At 46.6% G+C, this 22,020-nt stretch overlaps 3 protein-coding genes and 1 long non-coding RNA gene across 7 annotated transcripts; 3 read left to right on the plus strand and 1 right to left on the minus strand.

Annotated features, from left to right (window-relative positions):
• Positions 1 to 2,834: 2,834 nt before the first annotated feature.
• On the plus strand, positions 2,835 to 5,235 carry LOC118513267. The gene is made up of 4 exons (XM_036058835.1): positions 2,835 to 3,565; positions 3,678 to 3,773; positions 4,191 to 4,390; positions 4,457 to 5,235. Exons 1-4 carry the CDS (start codon positions 3,281 to 3,283, stop codon positions 4,551 to 4,553), a joined length of 678 nt encoding a protein of 225 aa, XP_035914728.1. The 5' UTR covers positions 2,835 to 3,280; the 3' UTR covers positions 4,554 to 5,235.
• Positions 5,236 to 5,342: 107 nt separating this feature from the next.
• Positions 5,343 to 9,470, minus strand: LOC118513268. The gene is made up of 3 exons (XR_004906437.1): positions 9,351 to 9,470; positions 6,504 to 6,538; positions 5,343 to 6,386 (listed from the first exon to the last, which is right to left on the minus strand). It is a non-coding gene; the product is annotated as an uncharacterized LOC118513268 (long non-coding RNA).
• On the plus strand, positions 7,053 to 14,138 carry LOC118513264 (aromatic-L-amino-acid decarboxylase). Of its 4 annotated transcripts, XM_036058828.1 has the most exons (7): positions 7,053 to 7,269; positions 7,605 to 7,701; positions 9,431 to 9,471; positions 9,585 to 9,670; positions 12,238 to 12,472; positions 12,535 to 12,784; positions 12,860 to 14,138. In XM_036058828.1, the coding sequence occupies exons 3-7, from the start codon at positions 9,439 to 9,441 to the stop codon at positions 13,729 to 13,731; spliced, it is 1,476 nt and encodes a 491-aa protein (XP_035914721.1). In that variant the 5' UTR covers positions 7,053 to 7,269; positions 7,605 to 7,701; positions 9,431 to 9,438; the 3' UTR covers positions 13,732 to 14,138. The 4 variants fall into 4 exon arrangements, with proteins under 4 accessions (XP_035914721.1, XP_035914723.1, XP_035914724.1 ...); XM_036058830.1 differs by lacking the exon at positions 9,431 to 9,471; XM_036058831.1 differs by lacking the exons at positions 7,053 to 7,269; positions 9,431 to 9,471 and adding an exon at positions 7,380 to 7,398.
• A 5,483-nt stretch (positions 14,139 to 19,621) lies between these two features.
• LOC118509868 (3,4-dihydroxyphenylacetaldehyde synthase) lies at positions 19,622 to 21,700 on the plus strand. Its single transcript, XM_036051091.1, has 3 exons — positions 19,622 to 19,909; positions 20,015 to 20,249; positions 20,325 to 21,700. Exons 1-3 carry the CDS (start codon positions 19,821 to 19,823, stop codon positions 21,555 to 21,557), a joined length of 1,557 nt encoding a protein of 518 aa, XP_035906984.1. The 5' UTR covers positions 19,622 to 19,820; the 3' UTR covers positions 21,558 to 21,700.
• Positions 21,701 to 22,020: the final 320 nt, after the last annotated feature.

A 22,020-nucleotide genomic window follows, 5' to 3' on the forward strand; every position in this document is an offset into this window, starting at 1 on the left:
ATTGTAGCCGAACTGATCAAACCGATCAAAAACGGTGGTGCAGCACTCGAACGGGAAATTCATCAAATTATTACTGAGATATGGGATAGCGAGTCGATGCCGTGTGATTGGAATCTTGGTATCGTCTATTCCATATACAAGAAGGGAGATAGGCTAGAGTGCAGCAATTACAGGGATATTACGGTGTTGAATACCGCCTACAAGATCTTCTCCCTCATCTTACAAGATCGACTTGTCCCATTCGTCGAAGAGATAGTCGGAAACTATCAGAGAGGATTCCGAAACGGAAAATCAACCACTGACCAGATCTTCACCATGTGGCAAATCTTGGAGAAGATGGCGGAGCAACAGCCCCACTCCTACCATCTCTTTATTGATTTCAAAGCCGCCTATGACAGCATAGCCAGGGTAAAACTTTACGACGCAATGAGCTCTTTTGGAATCCCGGCCAAGCTTACCAGGCTTGTACGAATGACAATGGCCAACATCACATGCCAGGTGAAGGTGGATGGAAAACTCTCAGGGCCCTTTGCTACCACCAAGGGCCTGCGCCAGGGAGATGGGCTCGCCTGTCTCCTCTTCAACCTGGCGCTAGAGAGAGCCATCCGTGACTCAGAGGTGGAAACTTCGGGGACCATCTTCTATAAGTCAATCCAGATCCTGGCATACGCTGATGACATAGACATCATTGGTTTGAGGCTCTCCTATGTAGCAGAAGCTTATCAAAGGATCGAGCGTGCGGCACAGAACCTCGGGTTGGAGATTAACGAGGCGAAAACCAAAATGATGGTGGCACCACCAGCGGCCCTGCTAACAAACACTGATTTACGCAGGGGTGATGTACAGATAGGTGACCGCACCTTCGAAGTCGTCCAAAACTTCACCTATCTGGGGTCAAAAGTCAGCACCGACAACAACATTGATGTTGAGTTACGCGCACGGGTGCTGGCTGCCAACCGGTCATACTACAGCCTGAGGAAACTTCTCCACTCTAAATACCTGTCGCGACGGACGAAGCTGGGACTGTACAGAACATTTATAGTCCCAGTACTCACATACGCCTCTGAGACATGGACTCTGTCCAAAACTGACGAAGCCCTCTTAGCCGCGTTCGAGAGGAAGATGCTCAGAAGGATTTTAGGCCCCGTATGTGTGGAAGGACAATGGAGGAGCCGCTACAATGACGAGCTCTACGAGCTGTGCGATGATCTCACCATCGTGCAGTGAATTAGACTCGCCAGGCTCCGGTGGGCTGGTCACGTCATGGGAATGACACCGGACGACCCAGCCCGCAAAGTCCTTTAGGCCGTCCACAAGGACAGAGGAGGCCCAAATTGAGATGGAGTGATGGCATAGATGCGTACGCCAGAACGGCCGGGATTACGTATTAGCAAACGACGTTAGCGGTATCGAGGATTGTTGCAGCAGGCCAAGACCGCAAAGCGGTTGAAGCGCCTGATAAGTGAGTAAGTAAGTAAGATGTTTCCTCCGAGTGAAAGTAGATATTATAAAGCCAAATCAGGCATACTCAGTATCACGAAGTGCTTCGCAAATTTCTTCACTCTGGTAAGCCGACGGATACTTAGGTGGATTGCTAGGACATATTGCTCCGTGGACATAATTTTTGACGGTGACATCAGCGGTTTTGTTTCAGCTGTAGATTCCTGCTTGAGTTGGAAGAATACATGGCTTTAGATAAAATATTCAAAGGTTTTCTATAGCCTTACTGTTCCGTCGATAAGACCATTTCAGTAGCAAAATTTACAGTAAAATCGTGCGAATTGAAATTGCTGTTTTACTGGCCATTTAAATAAATCTGAAGATTTATAGATAATTACAATGTGTAACTGTGTTTGGAAGCTCCAACATTGTATCGTATGGTTGCTGCCAAAGCTGTATGAATCGTCAATGGCAAGCAGCAGTACAGAATTAAATTATTTAAATGCCTCATTTCATTGCTGTGCTTCGTTTGATTCGCCTCCACCCCAAAAAAGAGCTCCACATAAATAGAACCCACCGACAAGAACACAAAGCAAGCAATCAGCCCCACCGGGAAGTCTGTTTCCACCGGCGGTCCAACTATTATGCTGGTCTAATCCACTCAACGTCCGCCTCCTTCCATCCATTTCGAGAGGATAACGATTGGGCCGCTGCTGCTGACGATGATTCAACTCGTCCATCAATCTTTATCGCCACTACTACCACACTGTGTTCGCCTTCTTATCATGTTGCCCTATCGTAACATTATTCCTGTTTCAACCTACTGGCCGGGACGATAAAATTTCCGCACGCTGTTAAACGTACACCAACAAGAACGCATCAGAGCATCTCCATCCCCCTTACCAGTGCGCCGGGACCACATTCAACAAGTGGAAAGGCCGCTAGGATGGGCTGGGGATTGTGGATCCTTCCATTCCGTTCTGGTTGCTCTTCAAAAGAAAAGAAGATGAGTAAACACAATTTTGCGTCTCGTGCTGGAAATGGGTTTCCGGTGCATGGGAGAGTCCTTGTCGACCTTTTTTTCTCCTCAGTCCTCAGCTGCAGGAGGAGGGATTCTAACAGTTTCTCGGCAATGACGATTCTCTGTTTTCTGATTCCACTTCCTTCTCCCACTTTTCCCTTGTACAAGCATACACTAGGGCACTTACATTTATCCATTTTCCCTTTCTTCCGGTCTTACGTGCTACCATGACCGGCATGTCACACACCAACGTCTCGGTGCCTTTTGCAGAGATTTTCAACCTCGTTTCATCGACCGTTGCTGAGTTCAGAACTTTGCTGGCAGGATACACGGGAGCGCAGAGACGGAGACAATTGGCAAAATTAAGCGCTTTGATATCACCTTACTTTCTTGCTCACGACTCTACGGCACGTTTCGCTTTAGACGTCCTTTGCATTCATCACACGCGGATTCGGAATCGATATATCACGACTTTGCACGACTTAAAGCCCAACATAAAGAAGGAAGGCATTTTGAAACCCCCCATAACCTCGAACATGAACTCTTAACCCACAAACAGGTGTGTAACCTTGCGCCGCTGCTAGATATCGCTTGTTGATTGACACATGAAACCAAGAAATCCATCTCAGCAGTATCATGGCAACAGTTTTTGAGTGAGTAGAGCATATTAAATCACGTAGCAGTAGCCACAGTCACAAATGGATTAAAAATCCATTGAGGTAAACTTGTTCATACTGTGTGTTTGTCTGAGTTGGTCGAAGTCTCGGGAAGAAATCAGTCACCGGCCATATCAAAACCCAGCCTACCGGATGCATCGAAATGGTAACACAGCATGAAGCCTACATCCGCTACTCCTGGACCTTCCGCTTCATCTGCCTTGCGCTACCGCTCATTATACACCTGCGAGTCAGTAGTGCGCTCGACTATGTGCACGGTAAGGAGAGCTCCGTTGCCCTGGAACCCGACATTGCCTCCGCCATATTCGTCATCAGCGTAAGCCTGGCATTAAACCGCATCCTAGCGAACGTTATTCCATTCTACGCGGATGAAGCGCAACAGCAGCTAGCGTTTAAGGTAGAAACCGGTCTGATTTGTCTAACCATGGTAGGTATCTAAGTATGACCCCAAGGGAATGCCTTGGATATTCCTGAGGGATTGTAAAAAATAATCATCTCTTTCCGAATAATCCCCATTGGGCGAATTTCCGCATTGGTAGATCCTGGCGAACATTGTGTTCTGTGATTTAGCGTTGCGGTTAATATGGATCCCGATACAGTACGCGCTGTGGTGGATCTGCAGGAAAAGAATTTTGGTAAGTGCTCCATAATATCTGCTTAACTTGTACTATCATTAAATGAAACATTACGCCCAAGGTGAAAAACAAAACCTATTAACAACCCATTTACTGCAAATAACTTCCCGTCTCGCATAATGACACATGTCAATGGTAATGACCGACAGGAAAGCCGGAAGTGACACTTTATAATTAATTTCCAATTTGCTCCTCCGTTGGCAAGGTGTAGGCTATCATATCATATCCGTCCATCATAGCAGGCTAGCCAATACATATTTTCATTATTAGCCGCATTTGTCAATTAGCAACAGTGTAGTTGAACGCGGTGCTATTAGGTTCTATTTTTTTGTAAGTTTCATTACCGATTGAGATACACCGTACGTCGTTCTCTTATTAAATTAAAATTTCTTTTTATTCATTTTATTTTCCTTACAGACGCTACTTCTCAAAGCATTATTATTTTTTGTAAAAGATGTGGCCCCGTTCCGTCCATACTATTTGAAGGCTCTGGCGGCGTCCAGTTCAAAGAGAGCCTTCCATTTCCTGCGGCTGATGACAGTTATACAAATTCTACACTTAGTTTTGTTACGACTCGAGAGGTATTCCAAGCCCACCGAAGCGAGTATTATTGAAAGGTAGTATTAATTTAATTGTATAAGTTTGGAGGACAATTATGGACAAAGCGTACGTTGGTGTTGTAGGAATTTGTCAACATCACCGTTAGATGCACCGGAAGGATCATCGCACGAATCCCACGTCCAACAGGAGAAACAACCGTTTGAAACCCCATCCTCTTAAATGACTTCGATAGTTTCGTTGCTTCTTGCCCTGGCAGTACATGTGGGCTACAGCGTTCCAGTTTTCGTGTCTTTGAAACCTTTGTGGCAATGTAAAACATTTTTCTGTAAATTTCGAAGAACGCTCATCGTTTCGTCCAGTGTATTGTGGTTGTCCAAATTAACCATCTTTTCGAATCAATATCGCCAACAACTTCCACGGTACGTGCAAGCTGTTGTTGAGTGTGTGCTAAATGTGGTCATTATTGAAGTTGCCAACTATTTCATATGGTGCGCTATTGAGTGTCACGTCCGGAAAGCAATAGCAGAGTTAAGCACGCTACACATCTATCAGGATGCAGGAGGTGATATCGTGATTGAAACACTGCTCTCAGTTTTAGCTTGCACTATCACCTTCTTCAGCATAACAGGGACAGGTTACTGGCAAACGTTGAAATCACAAAGATTTGGTAGTACACCGAGCAAAGCGGCAACGGACACGCTTATACTCCCAGCAATGTCCCAAGAGTTAATGTTGGCCCTGAATGATGCGACTGTATCACGGCGTAGGAAGCGAAGGACTAGGTCGCGGTCTAGCTCAAGATTAGGACCAAGGCGTACAAGATCAATGTCTAGGAGAGCGAAAGCGACGCGAAATAAACAATAAAATTTGTCATTATACTAATGTTTATCACTTAGCACAATTCTAGTGTATTATTATACTCGAAGAAGTAGTTTTTAAAGTCAGATGCAGTAACGCGAAATCAATGCAGTATTAAATGTGTAAAAAAGTGGCATAAATCCCTCTATCACTTCTACTTTAAATGCTGCTAGTAAATCGCCCACTATCATCTACCTAGAAGCCGCTGTACAGTGCGCCCATTCTTCAAACCATTCAATCACGTGAGGGTACAAAGCTGGCCTACCGTCACCCTCGCCAGACGGCGGTTTATACCACTCATGCTGCTGCGAGCACACTTGACTCAGATTTTCCGACTGTACCGCCGGGGTCAATCCCACCTAATTTCCACCTCATTCATATGGATGCGATGTTTTAACCCGCATCACGTGGAAAGTGATTTCCCGTGCCTCTCCCAGCGATCCGCTCCCCTCCTCCACCCGCTGTGTCGATTGCGTTCCGTGCGGCCATTGTGTGTTCAGCCGAATGTGTTTTCTCCACCGAAAAAGTTCACGTTCGAGCAGCAGCTACAAACGATGTTCATGCTGAATGAACGAAGGACGTTTCGGTTCTGCTCATGGCACATATTATGCTGGAAGCTCTCGTGCCCTCGATCTAGAACCTGTCCGTCTAGCACGGAGTGCCGATTGTGTCAGGGGTGTGCAAGTGGCCGTTGCGTTCCGTGAGCTTATAACATTTTTAAGAGATAGATATATTGAATATTTAAAAATGTACGATAATTACATACACTTTTTGCGATCTTAATTCTGTCTTTAGAATAAGGCCCTAAGTTGGGAATTTGCCGAAAATCTACTGATCACTGTTAAGGCCAGTTGGAGACCTCTTCAATCGCCAAACGGCCCAACGTCGGACTGATATGTTTCACGAGCGCCGTCACATCCACATCTTAGCCACATACATTTTCAAGGCATCAAATTCTAGATAAATCACTCCCTCTTGTTCGTTTGGTTCGTTTATACGGATGCTCTGACCGCTGGATCAAAACTTCGCTACGATAAAGCTACCAGATGATAAGGTCTCCGTTTTCCTTATCGGTTACTACACAATACTTTGGCTACAATCTGTTCCCTGTTAGACGTTTTCGTCATTCCCAAGCAGGGAATCAAATCCCGTAGACGAGCCGTCCGAATGAGCCGTTGATATTAGATTGCTAGGCTATAATTAATATTAAAATCATAACAAAAATTGCAGCTCATTTGTATAATTACGAAATCTTTTAGCAAATTTGATGTTTGCGCCTGTAGATAAATTTAACCAACCTATTTTACTTACATTTTCAATCGTTTGGCATCACGGGATAGATCAACCTAAAAGAGAAATAAAAAGGGAAAAATATAATATCTTTTGTCATTTTTGTATAAAATGTAAGTATAAACAATAATACCTTTAAAACTACATCCAAACTTGTTCATCATTTCTCGACTCACGGACCGATGTGAACAGGGGTGGTTGCTCATCCCTGACCATAAACGGTTCATAAAGCGCGTTAAAACATAATATTCTTTTCAATTAGCTATGTTGCTATTGCTTCCAAAAATATTTTCCATACCGCCTTGTCTAGCGCATTTTGCATCATTACCATGCGCTCGGACTGATTAGCATGCACCGGCCCGCCACACGAGAGCGGGGCGCAACAGGTGCAATGCACATGAATGTGGTCCGAAACGGTGGCTCTCCCTTCCAGTCACACATTCGCGAACGAATTAGTGACCGCCGACGTCGGACGGTCGTGAGCGATATGCGTGAGCATGCGTGTACCCCGAGCGTTCGGGCCGAGTCGATCGGACTTTCGGAGTGGGTGCTTTAAAAGCTTGTCACGGTCACTGTTCAGCTTCATTCATCAGCATCAGTTCGGTCGAACGTGGTCCACGCGCGTACGAACCCACTCTAACCGGCTAACCACAACCAGCCTGTGTGCAGAGTACAGTGCGACGCGGTACCGCTGTTCCAACACATCATCCCCCACATCCCGAGCGTCAAGTGCTGTGTGTGTGTGTGTCTGTGTGCCTGTTCTTTGCGTGTGGCTGCTTCAGAAGAGGTAAAAGCCCCAGTGAAGTGTTTTCCCGCATTTTCCAACGGTTCCCCTGTTGCGTATTTAAACCGTTCCACTTGTTATCCTTGCCCCGACCTGACAAAGCCATACTTGTCCGGTGGTTCCGGTGCGTTAGTGAGTGTGCTCTATTGTGAAGACGCTGGGTTGTCCCACACGGTGTGAACTTCAAACGGTGGAAGTTGGGGGGGGAAAACGGAAAAGAAAGCACCACCAACGCCATTATCCTTCCATTAGCGCCGTGTCCAAACGTCTGCCAACAGCGGAAAGTGATTCCTTTTCACGCTCCAATAAATCATCCGTTCCGTCCGTTTTCCTTCCAGCAAAGTGTCACTGTGAGAATCGTTCTACCCGTCGAACGGAGCGTTCCTGTGCCGAGCAAACACATCCTAGTGCTTAGTAGTGTTACACAGTACAGCAGTAAGTATAGCCAGTCGTCTCGCTTCCAATACGGGCAACGGGTGATGGTGAAACTTTAACATGCGAGATGCTGTGGATTTGCATCAACAAGTGGGGCCCGGAATCTGAACCAGAACCCGAGGTTAACCGGTCTGGATGGAGAGTTAGGAAAAAATGGAAGTTCCTCTGTTTTTTTTTTTTTGTTTTGCGTGCCAGTGGACCAACCTTCCGGTGGTGGCCATGGATATAGCTCACGACCACTGTACATTCGCTTTCACGCGACCTTAGAACATTGCAGGCCCCGGGAACAAGTGACTGGGGTCTGAGATTGATTTTGATCTCGTTCTTTGGCCACGACCAGCGCAACCACACTTGTGCTCTACTATTGCCAATTTTATTTTGTGATCGTTCGCATTCGCATCAAGGTTGACCTCCATTCGTCGAGCGCGCGTGCAGATCCCGAGGACTTGGTGAAGGTTTACCGGAACTGAAAGTGTTTTTTGCAGTTGCATTCCGTTGTCCCGCCATTACGAGGAACGACCTCAGCTAGAGACGTGTGGTTTTTCTCTTTTATTTCGCAAGTAGAATGGTGTGTTTCCGTTCCGTGCTTGCTCGGAGTAGAGGGCAACATGAAACAACCGAACGCAACTAATCATCGACACACACTCGGCGGGGGTGTCCCGAACAACAAGGACTTTGCCATTAATACGCTTCGTCGTCAGATTGCTTAATGGATCGGTAGAATGAAGCAAAAGGAAACTGAAATGTGTCTGTTGGCTGTGACATAACGAGCGTTACCACCAGGCTGTTGCCAGAGGAACTCATTCTTCCCACACACCCTCTTTTTCTCCAAATCGCAACAATTACAACGGCCACTATCGGCAACGCGAAACGCATCTGAGATAGGTCACTGATAGGTGTTCTTCAATGTAATCTTCTCGCAAACTCATGGTGTAAAGACGCGCGAAAACACCCGCCTTGCGCCATGAGCTGATAAGAAATCAATACGCGTTATTGATTGCTAATTTTGCACAACCTGTGTGAGCTGGAAGACTCAGTCATTATTTCAGTCGACTGATCGAAGCGTGGTTTTACGGTACTGGAAGCAGCCCCATTTACAGCGAACGCATAGTAAAGACACAGTGCTGAATAACTCAATTATATTCACAAATCGGTTCATCATTGTACTCCCGTGTGCCTCCAGGGTTGATACATTGTGTTTGGCGAAGGGCGATGCTATAAAATTTCAAAAACTGTAAACTCAATTAAATCTCGGAGGACGGTTGAAGCTGGGAACACTGTCCCAACCGAAACCCGAAGATAGGACCGAATACGGGCTGCTGGTAGTGGTGACTTTGTCAGCTGACTACTACTACTACTACTGCCTAGCCTACTGAGTGTCGATAGAGGAGCATCACCTATCACAGCATCTCCGGGAGGCACATTAAGTGATGGTTGTTCTGTGTGTTTAGTTAGGTGTTTTAGTGTGGCAAACAAAAAAAACGGAAGCGTCGGTTTTGGTGTTCTAAGAAAACCTTTTGGCAAATTTTAAAACAATATCTCGTTTTAATTAGTTTCATAATACTTGTGTCGTCAAGATGCCTGTTCCCTGTGAAACACGAGTAACTATCAGCGCACCGTACTACCATATTGAGTCGACCCTTACTTACTGTATTATTCTGTTCCTTTGCACGCTCACTGTACTTGCTACACTAACCAATTACTAATTCGCTTCGTTTCCGACTAACAGAAGATAACATGGATAGCAAACTATTCAACATTCCCACCGTCGTAAGTAGCTAAACGCACTACTAACAACCTTCTCTTAGCTCTATAAATGCTACCCGAAAACGTCTTCCCCATGTTATAATTGTACTTCCTCTTACTCTTCTCACCTCACCTAGACCGAAATGCAGGCGCCAGAGTTCAAGGACTTTGCGAAGGAGATGGTCGATTACATCTCCAACTATCTCGAGAACATCCGTGACAGGTAAGTCCATAGCTCCATCACAGTATCCGTCGCATTCGACGGGCTTGCTCGCTCGCTCGGTGAATCGGTGTGCGTGTGATGCGGCGACGAAATTATCACTTCTTGTCATCGTCAACTGGGCGCGATCTGCCCCGAACCCGTGCCGACAGTGTGGTGTGTGAATTCCCGTCTATTAATGTGTGGAAATCCACCGGCACGCCGATCACCGCGGGGAAACACCGCGCAAAAAGGGAGCGTCCCCTGAAGAAACCACGAAACCGGTTAGCCTGACTCATGGAAACTAGTATTCCTGACCTATTCCGTACGGATTTGCGACCGCAAGCGGAAACACGTGCGTCGAAGAGCTTTCGAGCCAGCAACAAAACAAATCGGCTTTCGGATTCGGAAGTGGTGGAACTTTTTAGCAGCAAACTTATCGCACCAGCTATTCAATCGAGCGTGACGACGACGAGACGGTAAATTGTTAACAATCACCGATCAAGGTTAAATCGTCGTAAGTTTCTTCGACGCGGCGGTGGTCCAACGATGCCTCGCACCCTAACACTGTGATGGTGGTCATTTCTCAGTCTGCGGTGGTAAATGAACCAAAAAGAGAAACAAAAAAGCCTCTTCCCACCCCCCGATTTATTGGTTCCGTTTGATGGCCACTTAGAATAAATCGCTTGGCTAGAAATCGATGCTGTAGATATAGCTTGTCATAAAGAAGCAATAATTGGCTGGGTACGTGTAACGAACTCAAAACCCTCACTCACATCCGCTCTACTCTGCAGGCAGACAGATTAGTAAAACCCTCACGGTCATGAATTTGCTTTCGCATCGCCGGTGACACCTGTGTGACCGCCACTCATCAAGGTTAGTCGGTGGATCAACTCCGAGCCTACGAAATTGGAGGCGGCTTTCAAATGTTACCCTCACTCGCGCACTTTAACGTGCTGCGAGTTGGTCAGCGAAAGTCAAAACAAACGGCACTGCGCCTGGGTTTAATTCCGGTAGGAACAGGCACAGGATTGTGCCGTGCGTTTGTGTGTGATTAGTGAACTCAACGCCTAGAACCGGCTTGGGTTCGAGCAAGGCATTAGCATTCCTTTGCTTGCGTAACAACATTTGATTAACGATGGACATTCTCAAGGACAGCCACGAAAAGCACGATGGCTCGGGAAGGGAATCGGTTCGCGACAGTGTTGGGTTAGAAGTTTGTGGATGCTGAAAACTGGTCAGATTTCAACTCTCGTGGACTTCAGAGAGGGAGCAGAAACAAGCTTTTTATGACCAATGGTGAGGAGGTCTACTATTTGCCAACGTAGACTTGACGGTCTATGTGCGTGTGTTTATTTTTTTTTTTAGAGATACAAATTCCAGGTTCTCCTGCGTCTATTGCGACATGATGGAGGATGGGCTGTAGAGCACGAATCATGAGTTGCAATAAAACGGGAAGCATTTTTTCCCCAGCTCTACTCATTTCCTAATCGTTATGTGAGGTTAGATATCAATCAAACGTCAGAAGGATCATGTCTCACGAATAATTTATGTTAAACTATTGTAACTCGGTCGTGCGGCGTTCAGCACTGTTTTGCAGTTGATCATGATCAAGGATTTGCACCCGATTCGGTTTGCAACGGAATCAGCCATGAGCGGAATGGGTTGACGCACACAGTGGAAGGGCGACAGCGATCGAACGGTTGCTATAGTAACCGCAGCACGATGGAATGATTAATGCAAACAGCAGTCAGCTAATGAGTTTGTATGACATCAAACAATAGAAATCCATAACTAACCTCCGACACACGCTAGCCACCGCTAGTTGAAACTAGTTTCTCCTCCTTAAGCAAGTCAAGTTCAACTACCATCCTCTCACTTTCGGTGGCTAAACCTCCAAAAGCACACCTCAAACTCTTCCCCAAACCATCAAACCGACGGTGCATGGACCCGTAACCGTTGGACCGAAAGTCGTGCCCAAAATCAAGATGAAGGTCTGCGCGCAAAACTACACGCAAAGCGATGTAACATAAAAATGCCCGACCCTAGCCCCACTCACCCACTAGGCATGTGGGGGGCTGTGTGGGGCCAGAATTGCGCAAAACCAAAAAAAAAAAACCTCAACCCTCCACAATGAGGAGGTTGAGATTCTTGGCTCCGAGGCTCGTCCAACCGTGCCATTGCCAACCGCCGTCAGTCAGTGGCCAAGAGTGGTGTGTCTCATTTTTGTGATTTAATTCCATGACGATTGGAAGGAGAAGAACGGTGTTGCGTTTTTTTTCTTCGTGCGGTTGCCAGTACACCTACACTGGCCACCATTGACGATCGTCCGGCAGGTGTAAGATTTTGCAACACTTCCAACATACAACCGAGTGGGGGTTTTTTGAACATGACCTGAATCTGGCACCGTTTGTCTGATGTATGAATGCACATAAGCGCATACAGTGTTCGATTTTCCGATGCACGTTCGGTTGTCCCTCAGACATTGTTCTTGGACGATGTTAGACAAACAGCGGCAAACATACTGATCATTGTATTGTTTCTCTCTCTCTCTCTCTCTCTATCTCTCTCTCTCTCTTTGCCATTCGCAGACGTGTTCTACCGACCGTTCAGCCGGGCTATCTGCGGCCGCTGATCCCCGATGAAGCACCCCAGCAGCCGGAAAAGTGGGAAGATGTGATGGCCGACGTCGAGCGGGTAATTATGCCGGGCGTCACGCACTGGCACAGTCCCAAGTTCCATGCGTACTTCCCCACCGCCAACTCCTATCCGGCGATCGTGGCAGACATGCTGAGCGGTGCCATCGCTTGCATTGGATTTACCTGGGTAAGTGTCCGGTGAAGGTGTCTCCGGGATCCAGCCGATAACGCCTGTTAATCTCCTTTCAGATTGCCAGTCCCGCTTGTACCGAGCTGGAGGTGGTAATGCTCGATTGGTTGGGCAAAATGTTGGAACTTCCGCAGGAGTTCCTGGCCTGCTCCGGTGGTCAGGGTGGTGGTGTGATTCAAGGCACAGCCAGTGAGGCTACACTCGTGGCACTGCTCGGTGCTAAGGCAAAGACGATGAAGCGCGTCAAGGAGGAACATCCCGACTGGGATGATCATACCATCGTGTCAAAGCTGGTTGGCTATACGTCCAGTGAGTTGAGCTTCCCGGACAAACTCCTTTAGGTGTATTTCCTATCATTAAATTCCTTTCTGCTTCCTTTCCCAGATCAATCGCACTCCTCGGTGGAGCGTGCCGGTTTGCTCGGTGGTGTGAAGCTGCGCGGGCTGAAAGCGGACGAAAACCTGAAGCTGCGCGGTGAAACGCTCGAGCAAGCCATCAAGGAAGATCTGGAAGCGGGACTGATTCCGTTCTACGTGGTGGCCACACTCGGCACAACCAACACGTGCGCGTTCGACCGTCTCGATGAGATCGGTCCGGTCGCCAATCAGTACAACGTCTGGGTGCACGTTGATGCGGCGTACGCCGGTTCGGCCTTCATCTGTCCGGAGTATCGTTACCTCATGAAGGGCATCGAGAGGGCCGATTCGTTCAACTTCAACCCGCACAAATGGATGCTGGTGAACTTTGACTGCAGTGCCATGTGGCTGAAGGAGCCGTACTGGATTGTGAACGCGTTCAACGTGGATCCGCTCTACCTGAAGCACGACATGCAGGGTTCCGCGCCGGACTACCGCCACTGGCAGATTCCGCTCGGCCGTCGGTTCCGCGCGCTCAAGCTGTGGTTCGTGCTGCGACTGTACGGTGTGGACAACCTGCAGGCCCACATCCGGCGGCACTGCGGGTTCGCGAAACAGTTCGAGGCGCTGTGCGTTGCGGACGATCGTTTCGAGATCTTCGGCGAGGTGCAGATGGGTCTCGTGTGCTTCAAGCTGAAGGGCTCGAACGAGCTGAACGAGGCACTGCTGAAGCGCATCAACGGACGCGGCAACATTCATCTGGTCCCGTCCAAGGTGAACGATGTGTACTTCCTGCGTATGGCGGTGTGTTCGCGCTTCACCGAACCGTCCGACATCAACTACTCGTGGAAGGAGGTGTCGGCGGCCGCCGACGAGCTGCTGGCCGAGCAGAAGAAGTAAGCTCGGGCGCTCATCCTCATCCTCAAGAATCGCACACCTATTTTTCCTCGATTCCTCGTTAAGTTTTTAACCTAATGTGAACGTTTAATTTATTTATCAAGCGAACGAAAAATACATCCACATGCATACAACCAATCCGTACAGCAAGTATTACAGGGACCAGGGGAAGTACGGGAATGCTGGTGGGTCGGAAAACCTTCGCCGATCACCAGCGGGACTCATTCGCGTGGCAATCAAAATATATATAAAAACAAACCAGGCAATAATGGTAACGATAACAATAATAACGATACAATGAACAAGTTAGTGATGTTGTTGTATGCTTATGAATATCGTGCTGCCGTATTGATGTTCGATGTTATATTGTGTCCGTTGAGCAGATAATAAAGTATAAGGCATACCAGTAACGCGTGGTGCGGGATTTTTTTTACGGGACATTCAAAAGAATCTTCACTTACCAGAATGGATTCCGATGCACCAGGATCATCGTCACTATTTCCACACTTCTCTATCAAAATGGTACACACACTGCTGTTACAATTATTTATTTATGTTACCGTTTACGAATGCGTAAATAACTTAACGCAAAACTGGCCAACTCTTCAACCGACATGAAACCACGTTTAATCGATTTTAACAATTCTATCACAACCCGCCGTTTTTGGATGGCAAAGGCAAACGATTGTTTACATTTGAAGATAACTTGACAGTTGAGGTGAGTTGGCAACAGTGGTGAATTTGAAGTTCCGAATGAGCTTTAAAAGCTTCCACACCAGCTTCCCAAGTAACAAAACACGCAATTTAGCTTTTTTGCGTCTACTTCCGTTAATTCCTCGTTGGTTTATTAAAAAAAAAGCTAAGCAAAGCTGAGTTGGAGTATTTTTTATAACTATTGCAGCACATATTCAACAATTGGTGTTAGCTATGGCTTATGTGAGCATTTCGAGTGAGGCATTGGCTTTTAGCCAAATTTTCAAAAATGTTCACGTATGCGATTTTTTTTTCATAACTTAGCAACGCTCATATTCTAAATTCGTCATATATTTACAATTTTGATAAATATCGATCGCATAAAATTGATGCTGAAAGTCTCGATGCACCGTTACATCAAATTTCGCTTCATCAAATAATTTATTTGTCAAAAATTGCTAACCACATATTTATCATTATTCCAAAATTATCCAACGCAAACATTTGGGCACATTCTATCATACGAGCATTTTGTGGTGTAAGCATTATGCACATGTGCATAATTTTTACAGCATCATGGAATTGAAAATAATTGGAATGTCAGCTGCCAGCCATATAATAGCTTACTAAACTTATTTATGCTACGAGCAGTCGGATATTTTTTTTTTCTAAGCAGTAATTTTCACCACCAAATATCAACCTCTTTGAGAGGGAGAGAAACCTTGATATTTTAAAATTCTTACATGAAATAAATCATTTATTGATTTCAAACATTTATATATATTCACGTGTCGACCAGGCCGTATATTTTAGAACAAGGTAGTTCTGAAATAAATATTCCGTTTCAACAAATTTTATTTGAAAAACAAAAAACGACTATGTATAGGTAAATTCGATACAAAGCAAAAAAGCTTTCTATTTCGCCCGATTTATGGTGGGCGAAAAACGAAGCATCAGAGCTTTTTGATCAGAAGCTTTTACTTTGAATTTATTGAAAATATAGCAGGTAGTTTATTGAACGGTTTAAAGAATTGTTAATTTTTGGTTGCAGTTGCAAAGAGATAAAAATGAACAATTTTGTTTAAACTTTTTAACAATTATTGATTTCCTGCTTCAAATAACAGACGAAGCGTTCAAAGGCTTGTTAAAGCGCTTTTCATGTTTTTTTTTTAAATGCCTACACTAACTGTTCATGTGAACCATGAAATGAAGAGGAAAACAAGAAATCTATTGTTTTTTATTTTTTATTTCTCGCCATTCTCGACCTATAAACCTGTCGGCCATGGCCATATAATGGCTTATTTGACTTTATGTTACCACGTAGTTGGACAGTCAGTCCACATTTCGGAGCATCGGTCCCGTTGGGATTTGATTCCCAGTTCTGCCGTGTGAAGGACGACATCGCTATCGCCTCTGCCACCGGATCACCCCATGCTACTAGTCCAGATGTCGAACACAACCGAAACGGTTCGCAAATTAAACCGATGGAACAAAAAACAAAAACAAATAAAAAAAACAACCACTACACTTAAGTTCGATGAACGCAAGAAAAACGCGATTGATTTTTTTTGCAGTTGTCCTATGTTTGGCAACGAATGGTGGTGAATGCAATTCCGAATGCACGATGCAATTACATCAACGAGCCGGTTCGCAATAAAAATCCCTTCGGGAGTTTTTTCCTATTCCCGTACCTTACCGGGCCGATTGATTTGCCGCACCGGAAGTGGGCGAATATGTGTGTGTGTGTGAGTGGGGTATTTTCCCTTTCAACTACCATGTGATTCCACAAGAAACACAACGAAAGCGCAAAAAAAGTCGAAAGAACCCATTTTCCGAATTGGAGCTTTCGTCAATAATTCAAAAAAGTGCACAATAAAAATGAACAAACGATTTGGCGTTTAATTGCATTTTTTTGCGTCCGTATGTTGCAATTTGATACTTTTTAAATGCGCAAGAGCCACAGATTACAAAGGCACGCGCAGTCTATTCGTCTCGTATGATTTAATAGTACATCAAAGACGTTTTATTTATTTCACTTTAAATGCCTTACTTTCTTTTTTTACTCAACTTTTTTTTGTTCTCTACAGTAAACAAAACACGTGGGACTTAATTGTTATGTTGCTTCGAGTCTGCAAAACACTAGTGCGTTGTATAAAGGCAAAAAAAACAAGCTTCGGTAGGGTGAGCCGTAAAACCCCTCCCGTGAGCCGACACGCGATTATTTACAGTTCCCGGTTGGGCGTTTTGTTTAACACGACCCAGCGGCAGCTTTCGTGGTCAGCTGTTCAGTAGAATATGTGAGCCAATTCCTGTCCCGGATTGCATCATGAATGTGAGCTCTGACTGATTAAATCATTTCCGGCCAATAATCTGGCCGCACACATTCGACCGGTTCGATCGTACCCGGCCGGTCGATACTTCGCATGGTTGGATAAGAAATGGCATAAAATATATGTTTTGAAGCATAAAAACATTCAGCACCCAAAAACCTATTCCGCCCCAAAATTTGTAACGCGAACCCTCCATTGCCGCACTCTGGCACGGGGGGGATTCGACACGAGAAAAGAGACACTTGCATACATGCCGAGCCCTTCGCAGCACCACCTCACCACAACGGACGTGGCTTAAGATCGCTTTGAAAAAAGAAGCCATTCGAGAACGAACGCCTGTTAACACCTTTTACCATAAAGTACCGGCCGAAAGCACCGGAGCCACACGAAACGACACATGACGCAGCATGTTTTGTGTCCATCTTGTTTTGCAGTTGGCTTTTTTTTGTTGTTCTTCTCTTCACTCGCTTAAACACTTACCCTACTCAAAAATCAGACGAGCCTCTCGAAACTGGCGTTCGGAGTGAGACGACGACTTTCGTTTTTATTTGCGCTGTTGCGGCCCAGACAGATTTCGGCAGCCTCTGCCGTGAGATAATTGCTGGCCTGTCCGGTGTCGTTAAAGTCTGCGCTTCGATGCGATCGTGCGATCCTGCGACGGGTTGGGGAGAGGAAGAGGGAGGGGGGGGGGGTCTGGGGGGAGGGAGAAGGCTTTGTTTCCTTTTATTTTCCACACCTGCAGCATCCACTATGGGTGGTGTGGTGGTTAAAAGGAAGGATAGTATTTTTTTTAATAGCAAACAAGGGTTTTAGCTAAAGAGCGTTGGATGCATTTTAATGCATATAAAAAAGATTTAAAATTTCCAGAGCAAACAAAATTATATCAACAGTGTATAAAGCGAATAAATTCAAAGCAATGTAAATGTTGTCATATGTAATAAATTCCATAGATCATTGAGAAAATGCACAAATTGGCTCAATTTTTTTGACTAAGTGGACATGTAATAAAAGCGCACGCCAGAGGAACTAAGAATGGCAGTAAAAACACCGCAAATGATTTTTCTGGAGAAACTATTAAAAAAATTGCGACATAATCTTACATTCTGAATAAGATCTTGAGAAGGCTATCTATTGGAAAATTTGTGTCTGAGGGGAAATTTATAATGTTGGTAGAAGTGTTTGAAAGTGTTTGGGACGGGCCAGTGGCTTAGAGGAAGCAGTGAACCCCGCTTTCAGGACTGACTTACCAGTTAAGGGTAATTTCTGCCATGGAAACAAGCACTTGCGAAAAGTGTACGAACTAACATATGACTCATCTCTACTGGAAAGCAAAGTATTAATTGACGGCCATTGTCTCAAGAACTTTTCAGTGACATACATAATTAAAGATATATACCGCACACGGATACGTTCGATAGTTCTCTTAGGGCACAAATCCGGGACTATGTTATAAGATGTTATTGTTATAGGAATAGGGATTCACTATCATATAATATTTGAGAAAAAAGTCCTGAAAGACTGCCTTCTTCCTGGGTTTCGACCTACCATTTCTGGCTTTTTGTGACTTGATTCTGTCCATAGCTGGATAGTCAGGCAGATAGTCAGTGAGGCGGTCTGGAACCCCGGTCCTGCGAGTGAAATTCAACCGTCCGTCGGACTACCACAGAGAACCATAAATCAGTATCACATATTTTGCAAGTCAGTCCACCCGTTAGGCGATATCAACGATATCAATCCAACGATAATATCCCAAACAGCACAACAAACGATCAGAGCAACTTCAATTATTATCTTTCGTTGTTTGCGATTTTCCAGGTCATAATCAGTTTTACTAGTCACTCCTTGCAACGAAGAAATCGAAGAAGAAGATTAGCGTTACTAACGCTTTAATAACGTCTCATTTTAAGCTACCGCAGCAAATCACCAAACCACGATTGCCTGACCGGTGTAGTGCAAAACGATATGATTTTAATCTGAATAAATAAGACTGAATCGATTAAAATCTGTCCACTGCCGAATCCCACCGTGCGCGAACGGGTCATCCCCTTCATCCCTTCCGCTCTTTCGTCCCCCGTGTCCGTGTAACCGTTTAATAATGACGCTGTTTTGGAGATCAATCAATTAGCATACGAAGCCTCCCCTAATAATGGCTCGTCTTTACACCACCGGCCACCGAGGATAGAAAGTTTTCCGGCAATTCTCGGCCGATCGAGACCCCCACTCGACCGGGAAACGGCACGGGAACGGGAACGTTTTAATGAGCGCCGAATTTTATGTGAGCAGTTTTGCCGCTATTATTATTATTAACGTGCAGATGATGCTGATGATGATGATGGGGAGGTCCCTTTCTCGCAACCATGCCGCAACAATATTTCATAACCATGCCGAAAACAAAACCAACCAAGTGATGGCACCCAATTCGCTCCCCAGCTCGGCCCGCTCCGGGACCCACAACCGCCCCACACGCTTCACGATCGAGATGACAGGTAGATGACCGGTCAACCTGTCTGGCAGCGAGGTGGAAAGACAAACTTGGTCCCATCGACCGTTGCTGTGCTTAAGTGAGGACGCTCTTCAGAATGCAGGCGGAACGTCGGGCTAACTTTCTTCCTCCACGAGCACCCCGGGGGTCTCTTCCGGTGTGGCGCGACACACGCGCACCTTGGCCACTCGAGTCAGCGAGACAGCGGTCGGCAGGCTGTTGATGTTATCATTATTGTGTTGTTTGCTGAGGCTGCGCAAAAGGCAGCGGGGAAATGTTGAACAACACGTCCAGCCCGGCGTCCCCGCCCTGGATCGCCCGGGATCGCTGGATCGACGAAAGGTAGGGGTTTAGCATAAATAAGGCTTGCCGTTTCCCGAAGATCCTCAGTCTCCGGTAAGGTACGATCCAGTGCAGACAGCGGTCCAAGCGGTGCAGTTTCGTGCGGGCTAAAAGCGAGTGGGTTCCTGTGATGCGACAGATACCTTAAGAGTGATCAAGAGCTTCTGTGTGTGTGTGTGTGTCTGCATGTGCTGTGTCCAGTGTAAAGTGCATTCCAGAGTAGTGAGAATTCAAGCGTGAACAGAATGGCAAACATGGACATTAACGAGTTCCGCGAGTTCGGGAAAGCGGCGATCGATTTCGTTGCGGACTATCTGGAGAACATCAGGGATAGGTGCGTTCTAGACGAGTGCGACCGTGAGGTGTTTTTAGACAGTTCCATGGTCCATCACTGAATAATGGGTGTGTGTGTGTGTTTGTGTGCTTTCTGAATCAACAGGGATGTCCTCCCATCGGTGGAACCGGGCTATCTGCACGATATGCTGCCGGGGAAGTTGCAGAACGAGCCCGAGGATTGGAAAACCATCATGGAAGACTTCAAGCGGTGCATCCTGCCCGGTCTAACGCACTGGCAGTCGCCTCACTTTCACGCGTTCTATCCCTCCCAAACTTCCTACTCATCGATCGTGGGCGAAACACTTGCGGCCGGGCTTGGTGTCGTGGGATTCAGCTGGGTAAGGATGCTGCAGATATAGCTTCTCATATCATATTTAGGCATTACACACCCTTGCTTGGTGCATCTTCCACAGATCTGCAGCCCCGTTTGTACCGAGCTGGAGGTGATCATGATGAACTGGTTGGGGCAGCTGTTGAACCTTCCCAAAACCTTCCTCAACTGTGACGAAGGTAACGGTGGTGGCATCATCCAAGGATCGGCTAGCGAATCCATATTCGTTGCGGTATTGGCCGCTCGCGAACAGGCCGTTCGGCGTCTCCGAGCTGAGCATCCGGACCTTACGGAATCGGAAATTCGTGGCCGCCTGGTGGCGTACACAAGCGATCAGAGCAACAGTGCAGTGGAGAAGGCAGGCATACTGGGCGCGATCAAGATGCGACTGCTTCCCGCCGACGAAACTAGCATCCTGCGCGGCTCTACCTTCATCCAGGCGGTAGAGGAAGACAAAGCCAATGGGCTGTTCCCGGTGATTTGTGTCGCAACGCTCGGCACCACGGGGACCTGCGCGTACGACAATCTGGCCGAAATTGGACCGTACTGCAACGAGCACAACATCTGGCTGCACATCGATGCGGCGTACGCCGGGGCCGCCCTGTGTCTGCCCGAGTACGCGCACATCATGAAGGGTGCGGAGCTGGCCGATTCGCTCAACTTTAACCTGCACAAGTGGATGTTCGTGAACTTTGACTGTTGCGCCATGTGGTTTAAGGATGCGGCCTCCGTAACGCAGTCGTTCAGCGTCGATCGAATCTACCTGCAGCACCAGTTCCAGGGACACAGCAAAGCGCCCGACTATCGGCACTGGCAGATCCAGCTCGGACGTCGGTTCCGTTCGCTCAAGGTGTGGATCACACTGCGTACGATGGGTGCGGAACAGATACGGAATTTGATTCGCTTTCACATTCAGCTCGCGAATCGTTTCGAGGAGTACGTGCGTACCGACGATCGGTTCGAGGTGGTCTGCTCCACGTTGGCGCTCGTGTGCTTCCGGCTCAAAGGGGACGACGCACAATCGAAACAGCTGCTGGACAACATTACCAAGCGCAAGAAGATCTTCATGATACCGGCCACGTACCAGGGGAAGTTTATCATCCGCTTCATGATCTGCGGTATCGATCCGCAGATGCACGACATCGAGTACGCCTGGGATGAGGTACGGTCGCAGGCCGATCTGCTGCTCGGTGTGGATCAGAACCGGAACCAGCTGGTCAAGGGGGAACCGAAACAGTACGAGAAGAGTTCCGAGATTGGCAAAATTACGGAAAGCATAACCGGGATGATGATTTCCAGCGAGAAGGGACAGTGAGATGTCGCGTCGGATTACTTTACCCATAGCATTAAGAGTTCCTTCCATTTTAGGCAGTTAAGATCACATGGGCTTACTGGACGCCGCCAGAATCCTTCCACATTTTGTTTGATAACACAATAAATGTAACCCGTGTTTGTGTATGCATAGTCATTTCAAAGTCTTGCCCCTTCCGCTGGTCGTTCTGTTTGCTTATTTATGCGAGCCCTGCTAGCTCGTCACAATGTGCAACAATTGTGCGTTGTGCAGGAAAATGTGTCGTTTGTCAGCGAAACAACAACAAAAACAGGCGCAAACTTTGCTTGCTTCAAAGAAAAATGTCAAGTGGAGAATCCATTTCTTCAAGTTCCCGTCCGCGTTGCTCCCCTCTTCGGTTGCCGCCCGGAGTGGATAATAAATAATAAAACCGTGCGAGCCGAAACTCAGTCAAGTAAAAGTTGGTCCTCCTCTGTTCGGCTGTTAT

Source organism: Anopheles stephensi, chromosome 3 (genome assembly GCF_013141755.1).
Source record: "Anopheles stephensi strain Indian chromosome 3, UCI_ANSTEP_V1.0, whole genome shotgun sequence".
Classification (NCBI taxonomy): domain Eukaryota; kingdom Metazoa; phylum Arthropoda; class Insecta; order Diptera; family Culicidae; genus Anopheles; species Anopheles stephensi.

What these genes read in the sequence shown, in the direction of transcription:
- LOC118513264 (XM_036058828.1), top strand. Translation starts at nt 9,439, where the DNA reads ATGGATAGCAAACTATTCAACATTCCCACCGTC. An exon ending in TATTCAACATTCCCACCGTC is followed by an intron (nt 9,472 to 9,584) that starts GTAAGTAGCTAA and finishes CACCTCACCTAG; the next exon opens with ACCGAAATGCAGGCGCCAGA. An exon ending in GCTGGTTGGCTATACGTCCA is followed by an intron (nt 12,785 to 12,859) that starts GTGAGTTGAGCT and finishes TTCCTTTCCCAG; the next exon opens with ATCAATCGCACTCCTCGGTG.
- LOC118509868 (XM_036051091.1), top strand. Translation starts at nt 19,821, where the DNA reads ATGGCAAACATGGACATTAACGAGTTCCGCGAGTTCGGGAAAGCGGCG. An exon ending in CTGGAGAACATCAGGGATAG is followed by an intron (nt 19,910 to 20,014) that starts GTGCGTTCTAGA and finishes CTGAATCAACAG; the next exon opens with GGATGTCCTCCCATCGGTGG. An exon ending in GTGTCGTGGGATTCAGCTGG is followed by an intron (nt 20,250 to 20,324) that starts GTAAGGATGCTG and finishes CATCTTCCACAG; the next exon opens with ATCTGCAGCCCCGTTTGTAC.
- LOC118513267 (XM_036058835.1), top strand. Translation starts at nt 3,281, where the DNA reads ATGGTAACACAGCATGAAGCCTACATCCGCTACTCCTGGACCTTCCGC. An exon ending in TCTGCAGGAAAAGAATTTTG is followed by an intron (nt 3,774 to 4,190) that starts GTAAGTGCTCCA and finishes TTTTCCTTACAG; the next exon opens with ACGCTACTTCTCAAAGCATT. An exon ending in GAAGCGAGTATTATTGAAAG is followed by an intron (nt 4,391 to 4,456) that starts GTAGTATTAATT and finishes TTGGTGTTGTAG; the next exon opens with GAATTTGTCAACATCACCGT.